General features: G+C 55.2%; 1 protein-coding gene across 1 annotated transcript in view; it reads left to right on the top strand.

Annotated features, from left to right (window-relative positions):
• Positions 1-3,681: 3,681 nt before the first annotated feature.
• The window catches only part of LOC139227992 (kelch-like protein 12), a 44,316-nt gene continuing 35,371 nt past the window's right edge, over positions 3,682-12,626 (top strand). The window contains exon 1 of the mRNA XM_070859145.1: positions 3,682-3,789. Within this exon, the coding sequence (XP_070715246.1) occupies positions 3,682-3,789 (108 nt within the window). The remainder of the gene's footprint in view (positions 3,790-12,626) is intronic.

Here is a 12,626-nt window from a genome sequence, read left to right as displayed (position 1 = left end):
CATTCAATCAGCTGCTCAGATTTGCATTATAATCGTTCTCCCGTAAATCACATGACACGAAGCTTCCGACTCTGTTTATCTGGCAACACGATGAGCAAGCAGACTCATTTGACCTCCCCTCATGATTTGACCATTTGACCATTTGAAACACTACCTCACCTGAGCAATAGCCTTAAAGAGACAGGCCTAGTTAAAGGCAGCTCCACCCTTGCACTGCTAAACAACACGACTACACTCCTGAGCCCAGACTAACCTTAGTAAGTTAGAATTGCATTTATATAGCGCCTTTCTCAACCTCAGGACGTCCTAGAGCGCTTTACGGTCAACAAAGTTCTTCAGAAATGTTGTCACTGTTGTAATGTGGGAAACACGGCAGCTAGTTTGTGCACAGCAAGTTCCCACAAACAGCAATGTGAGAATGACCGGATAATCTGTTTTAGGTGTTGATTGAGGGATAAATATTGGCCAGGACACCGGGGAGAACGCCCTTGCTCTTCTTCGAAATAGTGCCATGGGATCTTTTACGTCCACCTGAGTGTGCAGACGGGCCTCGGTTTAATGTCTCATCTGAAAGATGGCAGGAGATCAGTATGTTGGTAGATTGATGATATTCACCTTCCTCCTCGCCCTCTGTTCCCCGTACCCCTCCCCCACCCTCCCTTAGTCTGATTGCTTTCAGTCGATTGCTGTATATTGGTGTAATCACTTTTGGCAATCATCTTTGACCTTTGTGATTCAGAACTTACAGACACATGTGGGTTACCTGCCTGGCACTTCCCTGTAGGGTCATGTTTTCCAAAGCAGATGGGTGCGGATTCCTATCCGGAGCAAGCTTCATTTACCAAAATAAATAAAAGAGTTATCAGTAGTGATGCTGACAGGGATCCCCTTCCCCTGGTAACCAGTAACCAGTAATCCTACACACAGACTGAACCTACCGCAATATCTATTGATGAGATAACAGTCAGATAAAGCTGTTAAAAAGCATTCCTTAGCTTTATTTATAGAGGCACAGAGTACAAAAGCAGGGAAGTTATGCTGAGCCTGTATAAAGCATGGGTTAGGCCGCAACTGGAGTATTAGGTCTAATTCTGGGCAACCCACTTTAGGAAGGATGTGAAGGCCATGGAAAGGGTGCCGAGGGGGTTTACCAGAATCAGGTCAGGGATGAGGGACTTAGTTATATTGAAAGAAGCTGGGACTATGTTCTCCTTAGAGCAAAGTAGTTTAAGGGGAAATTTACCAGGTGTGTTCAAAATTATGAAGGATTTTGAGAGTAAATATGGAGAAATGGTTTCCACTGGCAGGGGGGTCGGTAACCAGAGGCCACAGATTTAGGATAATTAGCAAAAGAACTAGATGGGAGATGGGGAAACTGTGTTTACACAGCGAGCTGTTATGATCTGGAATTCACTGCCTGAAAGGGTGGTGACTTTCACACCGAATTGGATAAATAATTTAAAAAGGAGAATTGCTGGGCTATGAGGAAAGGGCAGGGGAGTGGGACTAATTGGAGATCACTTTCAAAGAGATAACCCAGGCACGATGGGCCAAATGGCCTCCCCCTGTGCTGTAAGATTTTGATTCTATAACCTCACTTAAACTGCAGCAACTATGAAAGAGATACAATCAGACTACAGAACCAGTGGGAACCTGTTCAACCTGCTTCGTCTCCAGGCCAGCTCCAAGACCATCCCATCCTCTGTCGTTGAGCTACAGTACACGGATGACGTCTGCGTCTGCGCACATTCAGAGGCTGAACTCCAGGATATAGTCAACGTATTTACTGAGATGTATGAAAGCACGGGCCCTACACTAAACATCCGTAAGACAAAGGTCCTCCACCAGCCTGTCCTCACCGCACAGCACTGCCCCCCAGCCATCAAGATCCACGGCGTGACCCTGGACAGCGTGGATCAATTCCCATATCTCGGGAGCCTCTTATCAACAAGGGCAGACATTGACGACGAGATCCAACACCGCCTCCAGTGCGCCAGTGCAGTCTTCGGCCACCTGATGAAAAGAGTGTGCGAAGACCAGGCCCTCAAATCTACCACCAAGCTCATGGTCTACAGGGCTGTAGTGACACCCACTCTCCTGCATGGTTCAGAGACATGGACCATATACAGTAGACACCTCAAGTCGCTGGAGAAATACCACCAACGATGTCTCTGCAAGATCCTACAAATCCCCTGGGAGGACAAACGCACCAACGTTAGTGTCCTTGACCAGGCCAACATCCCCAGCAGGTATTACTACAGCCCTGTAGACCATGAGCTTGGTGGCAGATTTGAGGGCCTGAACTTCGAACACTCTTTTCCTCAAGCGGCGGAAGGCTGCACTGACCACACTCGATCAGCTCTGTTGGGCAGGCCACATTGTCCGCATGCCAGATGCGAGACTCCCAAAGCAAGCGTTCTACTCGTAACTCCTTCACGGCAAACGAGCCAAAGGTGGGCAGAGGAAACGTTTCAAGGGCACCCTCAAAGCCTCCCTGATAAAGTGCGACATCCCCACTGACACCTGGGAGTCCCTGGCCCAAGACCGTCCTAAGTGGAGGAAGTGCATCCGAGAGGGTGCTGAGCACCTCGAGTCTCAGCGCCGAGAGCATGCAGAAATCAAGCGCAGACAGTGGAAAGAGCGTGCGGCAAACCAGTCCCACCCACCCCTTCCCTTAACAACTATCTGTCCCACCTGTGACAGAGACTGTGGTTCTAGTATTGGACTGTTCAAGTCTTCATCGATTCCGAGGCACTGCCTATGATGACAATCAGACAACCCAGTCACTGATAGAGTAAGGATCTGTATGCAAATAAATGGGTTTTGATCAGCAATCAGTCCCTGGCTTGCTATTGGGTGCTGTGGGTAAAGGCACAGTGGGTGCTGTGGGTAAAGACAGTGGGTGCTGTGGGTAAAGGCACAGTGGGTGCTGTGGGTAAAGAACGTGGGTGCTGTGGGTATAGACAGTGGGTGCTGTGGGTAAAGGCACAGTGGGTGCTGTGGGTAAAGGCACAGTGGGTGCTGTGGGTAAAGACAGCGGGTGCTGTGGGTAAAGACAGTGGGTGCTGTGGGTAAAGACAGTGGGTGCTGTGGGTAAAGACAGTGGGTGCTGTGGGTATAGACAGTGGGTGCTGTGGGTAAAGGCACAATGGGTGCTGTGGGTAAAGACAGTGGGTGCTGTGGGTAAAGGCACAGTGGGTGCTGTGGGTAAAGACAGTGGGTGCTGTGGGTAAAGACAGTGGGTGCTGTGGGTATAGACCATGGGTGCTGTGGGTAAAGGTAGTGGGTGCTGTGGGTAAAGACAGTGGGTGCTGTGGGTATAGACAGTGGGTGCTGTGGGTAAAGGCACAGTGGGTGCTGTGGGTAAAGACAGTGGGTGCTGTGGGTAAAGACAGTGGGTGCTGTGGGTATAGACCTTAGGTGCTGTGGGTAAAGACAGTGGGTGCTGTGGGTAAAGACAGTGGGTGCTATGCGTAAAGACAGTGGGTGCTGTGGGTAAAGACAGTGGGTGCTGTAGGTAAAGACAGTGGGTGCTGTGGGTAAAGACAGTGGGTGCTGTGGGTGAAGACAGTGAGTGCTGTGGGTAAAGACAGTGGGTGCTGTGCGTAAAGACAGTGGGTGCTGTGGGTATAGACAGTGGGTGAGACACCAGACGATGCTGAAGGCGATTCCCAGTCCACGATGAGCTCGTTGCTCACCCTCAGGGTGACAGCAGGGGGTGATGCAATGCTGGGCTACAAGAAGGAGTCCCCTTCGGACCACAATCCAGGACCTCTGCTGTGGAAGGCAGTATGTGTGGGTGTGAAGCGAAAGCAGGATTGGTGTGCGCGGTGACGTTGCTGATTGTAGACCACCTGCCCTCACTCAGTGCCTCGGCTCCGACAGGGAGAATGGAGACTTGGGAGCTGCAGGGACTGGGGCCCTGCAAGGTCTCAGTGCCTGAAGGAGAGGGCATGCAAACAACAAGAAGAGAGATTCTTTTGGATGATTCCAGTGATGAGAGGATACAGTTATGACTAAGGGGTCGATTAAACCCTACCCGCCCGGCAGTTAAAATCAACCCTTCCCCACCGCTGTCTCATCTGGCTCCCACTATCTTCCACTTTAACCTTCCCCTCTGAGCATCCAACTGAACACCTTGAGATATGCAGATTGAGGGCCAATGACATCGTCAGGCCCCACCGCGGTTTGAACTCTGACCTGTGTGGTTGTGGCTTCCCCGCTGGGTAAGGTCAACGGTGAGGAGCGCCAGAAGCAGAAATGGCCCAACCCCCAAACCCAACCCCCAAACCCCAAACCCCACCCACAAACCCCACACACAAACCAAAAACCCCACCCCAAACCCCAAACCCCACCCACAAACCCCAAACACCACACACAAACCCCACACACAAACCAAAAACCCCACCCCAAACCCCAAACCTCACCCACAAATCCCAAACCCCACACACAAACCAAAAACCCCACCCCAAACCCCAAACCTCACCCACAAACCCCAAACCCCACACACAAACCAAAAACCCCACCCCAAACCCCAAACCTCACCCACAAATCCCAAACCCCACACACAAACCAAAAACCCCACCCCAAACCCCAAACCCCACCCACAAACCCCAAAACCTACACACAAACCCCAAACTCCACCCACAAACCTCAAACCCCACACACAAACCCCAAACCCCAGCCCCAAACCCCAACACATACCCCAAACCCCACCCTAAACCCCAAACCCCACCCCCAAACCCCAAACCCCACCCCAAACCCCACCCCCAAACCCCAAGCCCCACCCCCAAACCCCAAACCCCAAGCCCCACCCCCAAAATGCACCCCAAACCCCACCCCAAACCCCAACCCAAACCCCAAACCCCACCCCAAACCCCAAGCCCCACCCCCAAACCCCACCCCAAACCCCAAACCCCACCCCAAACCCCACCCCAAACCCCAAACCCCACCCCAAACCCCACCCCCAAACCCCAAACCTCACCCCCAAACCCCACCCCAAACCCCAAACTCCACCCCAAAACCCACCCCCAAATCCCAAGCCCCAAACCCAAACTCCACCCCAAACCCCAAACCCCACCCCAAACCACAAACCCCACCCCATACCCCACCCCAAACCCCAAACCCCAAGCCCCACCCGCAAACCCCACCCCAAACCCTAAACCCCAAGCACCATCCCCAAACCCCACCCCAAACCCCACCCACAAACTCCAAACCCCAAACCCCAAACCCCACCCCCAAACCCCAAGCCTCACTCACAAACCCCAAACCCCACCCCAAACTACAAACCCCACCCCACCCCCAAACCCCAAACCCCATCCACAAACCCCACCCCAAACCCCACCCCAAACCCCAAACCCCACCCCCAACCCCAAACTCCACCCCCAAACCCCATCCTCCAAACCCAAACCCCAAGCCCCACCCCCAAACCCCAAACTCCACCCCCAAACTCCACCCCCAAACCCCATCCCCAAACCCCAAACCCCACCCACAAACCCCACCCCAAACCCTAAACCCCAAACCCAAACTCCACCCCCAAACCCCAAACCCCACACCAAACCCCACCCACAGACCCCAAACGCCACCCCAAACCTTACCCACAAACCCCAATCCCTGATCCCAAAACCACAACCCCAAACCCAAAACCCACCACAAACCTTACCCCCAAACCACAAACCCCAATCCCTGATCCTCAAACCCAGCTCCCAAAACCCCAAACCCCACCCCAAACCCCAAACCCAACCCCCAAAACCCCAACCCCCAAAAACTCAAACCCCAAACCCCAAAACCCCAAACCCCACCCCAAACCAAAAACCTCAAAACCCCAAACCCAAACCCCGCCCCCAAAACCTTAAAACCCCACCCCCAAAACACCAAATCCCAAAACCCCAAACACCAAACCCCAAACCCTTCAAACCCCACCCCCAAACCCCACACCCAAACCCCACCTCAAAACTCCACCCACAAACCCCAACCCCACCCCCAAACCCGAAACATCACCACCAAACCCCAAATCCCACCCCAAAAACGCACCCCCAAACCCCAAACCCCACCCCCAAACCCCAAACCCCACCTCCAAACCCCACCCGAAACCCCAAACCCCACCCCAAACCCCAAACCCCAACCCCAAACCCCACCCCCAAATGCTAAACCCCACCCTCAAACCCCATCCTCAAACCCCACCCCCAACACCACCCTCAAACCCCAAACCCCAAACCTGAATCCCAAATCCCAAAACCCCACCCTCAAACCCCAAACCCCAAACCCGAACACCAAACCCCACCCCCAAACCCCAAACGCCAAAACCAAAACCCCACCCCAAAAAACCCAAACCCCAAACCCCAAACCCAAACCACACCTTCAAACCCCAAACCCCACCCCAAATCCCCAAACCTCAACCCCACGCCCAAACCCCAACCTCAAACCCCAAACCCCAAACCCCATCCACAAACCCCACCCCAAACCCCACCCCAAACCCCAAACCCCAAACCCCACCCCAAACCCCAAACCCCACCCCCAACCCCAAACCCAAACCCCAAACTCCACCCCCAAACCCCATCCTCCAAACCCAAACCCCAAGCCCCACCCCCAAACCCCAAACTCCACCCCCAAACTCCACCCCCAAACCCCAAACCCCACCCCAAACCCTAAACCCCAAACCCAAACTCCACCCCCAAACCCCAAACCCCACACCAAACCCCACCCACAGACCCCAAACGCCACCCCAAACCTTACCCACAAACCCCAATCCCTGATCCCAAAACCACAACCCCAAACCCAAAACCCACCACAAACCTTACCCCCAAACCACAAACCCCAATCCCTGATCCTCAAACCCAGCTCCCAAAACCCCAAACCCCACCCCAAACCCCAAACCCAACCCCCAAAACCCCAACCCCCAAAAACTCAAACCCCAAACCCCAAAACCCCAAACCCCACCCCAAACCAAAAACCTCAAAACCCCAAACCCAAAAAACCCCACCCCCAAAACACCAAATCCCAAAACCCCAAACACCAAACCCCAAACCCTTCAAACCCCACCCCCAAACCCCACACCCAAACCCCAAACCCCACCTCAAAACTCCACCCACAAACCCCAACCCCACCCCCAAACCCGAAACATCACCACCAAACCCCAAATCCCACCCAAAAACGCACCCCCAAACCCCAAACCCCACCTCCAATCCCCACCCGAAACCCCAAACCCCACCCCAAACCCCAAACCCCAACCCCAAACCCCACCCCCAAATGCTAAACCCCACCCTCAAACCCCATCCTCAAACCCCACCCCCAAACACCACCCTCAAACCCCAAACCCCAAACCCGAATCCCAAATCCCAAAACCCCACCCTCAAACCCCAAACCCCAAACCCGAACCCCAAATCCCAAACCCCACCCCAAACCCCAAACCCCAAACGCCAAAACCAAAACCCCACCCCAAAAAACCCAAACCCCAAACCCAAACCCCAAACCCAAACCACACCTTCAAACCCCAAACCCCACCCCAAATCCCCAAACCTCAACCCCACGCCCAAACCCCAACCTCAAACCCCAAACCCCAAACCCCACCCCTAAACCCCAAACCTCAAACCGCGCCCCTAACCCCAAACCCTAACCCCAAGGTCCAAACCCCACCCCCAAACCCCAAAACCCAAACCCAAAACCGCGCCTCAACCCCAAACCCTGACCCCAAGCCCCAAACCCTACCCCCAAACCCCAAACCCCACCCCCAAATTCCGAACGCCAAACCGCAAACCCCAATCCCAATCCCCAAACCCCATACCCCAAATACAAACCCAAACCCCAAACTGCAAGCCCCAACCCAAAACCCCAAACCCCAAATAGAAACCCCAAACTCCAAACTCCAAACCCATCTCCGAACCCCAAAATCCAAACCCCAAACCGCACCCCCAAATCCCAAACCTCAAGCCCCACCCCCAAACCCCAAACCCCAAACCCCAGACCCCATCCCCATCCCCAAACCACAAACCCCAGACCCCATCCCCAAACCCGAAATCCCAAACCGCAACCGCCACCCCCAAACCCCAAAACCCAAACCCTACCCCCAAACCCCAAACCCCACCCAAACCCAAAAACCCAAACCCCATAACCCCAATCCCCACCCCCAAACTCCAAACCGCAAACCCCAAATCGCAACCCCAAACACCAAACCCCAAAACCCCAAACACCAAACCCCAAAACCCCTCAAATCCCACCCCCAAACCGCAAACCCCAACCTCAAACCCCAAACCACAAACCCCACCCCTAAACCTCAAACCTCAAACCACGCCCCTAACCCCAAACGCAAACCCCAAACCCCAATCCCCACCCCCAAACTCCAAACCGCAAACCCCAAATCGCAACTCCAAACACCAAACCCCAAAACCACTAACACCAAACCCCAAAACCCCAAACACCAAACACCAAAACCCCAAACATCAAACCCCAAACCCCTCAAACCCCACCCCCAAACCACAAACCCCAAACCCCACACCCAAACCCCAAACCTCAACCCCAATCCCCACACCCAAACCCCAAAACCACAAATCTCACCCCCAAACCCCAACCCCCACCCCCACCCCAAACCCCAAACCCCAAACCCCAAACACCATCCCCAAACCCCACCAAACCCCAAACCCCACCCGCAAACCCCACCCCAAAACCCCAAACCCCAACCCCAACTCCCACCCCAATCCCCAAACCCCACCCCCAAACCCCAACACCAAACCCCGAACCCCAAACCCCACCCCAAAACCCCAAACCCCAAACCTCACCCCAAAAACCCAAACCCTGCCCACAAACCCCAAACCCCAACCCCACACCCCAAACACCACCCCCAAACCAGAAACCCCAACCCCACACCCCAAAACCCACCTCCAAACCACAAACCCCAAACCCCAACCCCAAACCCCAACCCCAAACCTCAAACACCAACACCACACCCCACCCCCAAACACCACCCCAAAACTCCAAACCACAACTCCCACCCCAATCCACAAACCCCACCCCCAAACCCCAACACCAAACCCCAAACCCCACCACCAAACCCCACCCCAAAACCCCAAACCCCAACTCCCACCCCAATCCCCAAATCCCAAACCCCAAACCTCATCCCAAACCCCAACACCAAACCCCAAACCCAAACCCCAAACCCCAAACCCCACCCCAAAATCCCAAACCCCAAACCCCACCCCAAAAACCCAGATCCCACCCACAAACCCCAAACCCCAACCCCACACCCAAAACCCCAAACCACAAACGCCAACCCCAAACCCCAAACCCAAACCCCACCCCCAAATGCCAAACCCCACCACAATACCCCACCCCCAAACCCCAACCCCCACCCTCAAACCCCAAACTCCAAACCAGAACCCCAAACCCCAAACCCCACCCCCAAACCCCAAACCCCAAATACCAAACCCAAAACCCCACCCCAAAAAACCCAAACCCCAACCCCAAATACCAAACCCAAAACCCCACCCCAAATCCACAAACCCCACCCCCAAACCCCAACACCAAATCCCACCCCCAAACCACACACCAAAACCCCAAACCCCAACTCCCACCCCAATCCCCAAACCCCAAACCCCAACACCAAACCCCAAACCCAAACCCCAAACCCCAAACCCCACCCCAAAACCCCAAACCCCACCACCAAACCCCAACACCAAACCCCAAACCCAAACCCCAAACCCCACCCCAAAAACCCAGATCCCACCCACAAACCCCAAACCCACACCCCAAACCCCAACCCCACACCCCAAACCCCAAACCACAAACCCCAACCCCAAACCCCAAACCCAAACCCCATCCCCAAATGCCAAAACCCACCCCCAAACCCCATCCCCAAACCCCAAACCCCATCCCAACCCCCAAACCCCACCCCAAACCTCAAACCTCAAATCCCACCCCAAAGCCCCAAACCACACCCCAAAAACCCAAACCCCACCCCAAAAGCCTGAACTCCAAAACCCCAAACCCCACCCCCAAACCCCACTCCCAAACCCCATCCCCAAACCCCAAACCCCATCCCAACCCCCAAACCCCACCCCAAACCTCAAACCTCAAATCCCACCCCAAAGCCCCAAACCACACCCCAAAAACCCAAACCCCACCCCAAAAGCCTGAACTCCAAAACCCTAAACCCCACCCCCAAACCCCACTCCCAAACCCCAGCCCCAAACCCCACCACCAAACACCAAACCGCAAGCCCCACCGCCAAAACCCAAACCCCAAACCCCAAACCCCGCCCCCAATCCCCAAACCCCAAAACCACAAACCCCAACTCCCACCCAAACCCCCAAACCCCAAACCCCACCCCCAAAAACCCCAAACCCCAAACCCCACCCCAAAACCCCAAACCCCACCTCAAAAAACCAAACCCCAACTCTCACCCCAATCCCCAAACGCCACCCCAAAACCCCGAACCCCCAAACCCCAAACCCCACCCCAAACCCCAACCTCAAACCCCAACCCCCAAACCCCACCCCCAAACCACAAACCCCATCCCCAAACCCCAAACCCCAACCCCAAACCTCAAACCCCAACACCAAACCCCAAACCCCACCCCCAAACCCTACCCCAAAACCCCAAACCACAACTCCCACCCCAATCCACAAACCCCACCCCCAAACCCCAAACCCCAAACCCCACCCCCAAACGCCACCCCAAAACCCCGAACCCCCAAACCCCACCCCCAAACCCCAACCTCAAACCCCAACCCCAAACCCCACCACCAAACCACAAACCCCAAACCCGAACCCCAAACCCCAAACACCATCCCCAAACCCCAAATCCCAACCCCAAACCTCAAACCCCAAACCCCAACACCAAACCCCACCCCCAAACCCCACCCCAAAACCCCAAACTACAACTCCCACCTCAATCCCCACCCCCAAACCCCAACACCAAACCCCAAACCCCACCCCCAAACCCCACACCAAAACCTAAAACCCCAACTCCCACCCCAATCCCCAAACCCCACTCCCAAACCCCAACACCAAACCCCAACACCAAACCCCAAACCCCACCCCCAAACCCCACGCCAAAACCCCAAACTACAACTCCCACCCCAATCCACAAACCCCACCCCCAAACCCCAACACCAAACCCCAAACCCCACCCCCAAACCCCAACTCCCACCCCAATCCGCAAACCTCAAACCCCAAACCCCACCCCCAAACACCAACACCAAACCCCAAATCGAAACCCCAAACCCCAAAACCCACCACAAAACCCCAAACCCCAACACCAAACCCCAAACCCAAACCCCAAAACCCCAAACCCCAAACATCACCCCAGAAACCCAGATCCCACCCACAAACCCCAAACCCCAAACCCACACCACACACCCCAAACCCCAACCCCACACCCCAAACCCCAAACCACAAACCCCAACCCCAAACCCCAAACACAAACCCCACCCCCAAATGCCAAACCCCACCCCCAAACCCCATCCCCAAACCCCTAACCCCATCCCCAACCCCCAAACCCCACCCCCAAACACCAACCCCCACCCTCAAACCCCAAACTCCAAACCAGAAACCCAAACCCCAAACCCCAAATACCAAACCCCAAACCTCATCCCAAACCCCAACACCAAACCCCAAACCCAAACCCCAAACCCCAAACCCCACCCCAAAACCCCAAACCCCAAACCCCACCCCCAAACCCCAACACCAAACCCAAACCCCAAACCCCACCCCAAAATCCCAAACCCCAAACCCCACCCCAAAAATCCAGATCCCACCCACAAACCCCAAACCCCAACCCCACACCCCAAACCCCAACCCCACACCCCAAACCCCAAACCCAAACCCAAACCCCACCCCCAAATGCCAAACCCCACCACCAAACCCCACCCCCAAACCCCAACCCCCAACCTCAAACCCCAAACTCCAAACCAGAACCCCAAACCCCAAACCCCACCCCCAAACCCCAAACCCCAAATACCTAACCCAAAACCCCACCCCAAAAAACCCAAACCCCAACCCCAAATACCAAACCCAAAACCCCACCCAAATCCCAAAACCCAACCCCAAACCCCAAACCCCAACCCCAAATTTCAAACCCCAAACCCCACCCCCAATCCCCAAACCCCAAAACCCCAAACCCCAACTGCCACACAAATCCCCAAACCCCAAATCCCAAACCCAAGCCTCTAATCCCGATGCCAAACCCCAAACCCCACCCCCAAACCCCAAACCCCAAATCACACCCCAAAGCCCCAAACCCCACCCCAAAAACCCAAACCCCACCCCCAAAAGCCTGAACTCCAAAACCCCAAACCCCACTCCCAAACCCCAGCCCCAAACACCAAATCCCATCACCAAACACCAAACCGCAAGCCCCACCGCCAAACCCCAAACCCCAAACCCCAAACCCCGCCCCCAACACCCAAACACCATCCCCAAACCCCAAACCCCAACCCCAAACCTCAAACCCCAAACCCCAACACCAAACCCCAAACCCCACCCCCAAACCCCACCCCAAAGCCCCAAACCACAACTCCCACCCCAATCCACAAACCCCACCCTCAAACCCCAACACCAAACCCCACCCCCAAACCGCACCCCAAAACCCCAAACCCCAACTCCCACCCCAATCCCCAAACCCCAAACCCCACC

This window comes from Pristiophorus japonicus, chromosome 17, assembly GCF_044704955.1.
Source record: "Pristiophorus japonicus isolate sPriJap1 chromosome 17, sPriJap1.hap1, whole genome shotgun sequence".
Lineage (NCBI taxonomy): Eukaryota > Metazoa > Chordata > Chondrichthyes > Pristiophoridae > Pristiophorus > Pristiophorus japonicus.
Note: the sequence above shows the minus strand (reverse complement) of the source record. Positions and strands in the feature narration are given on the sequence as shown.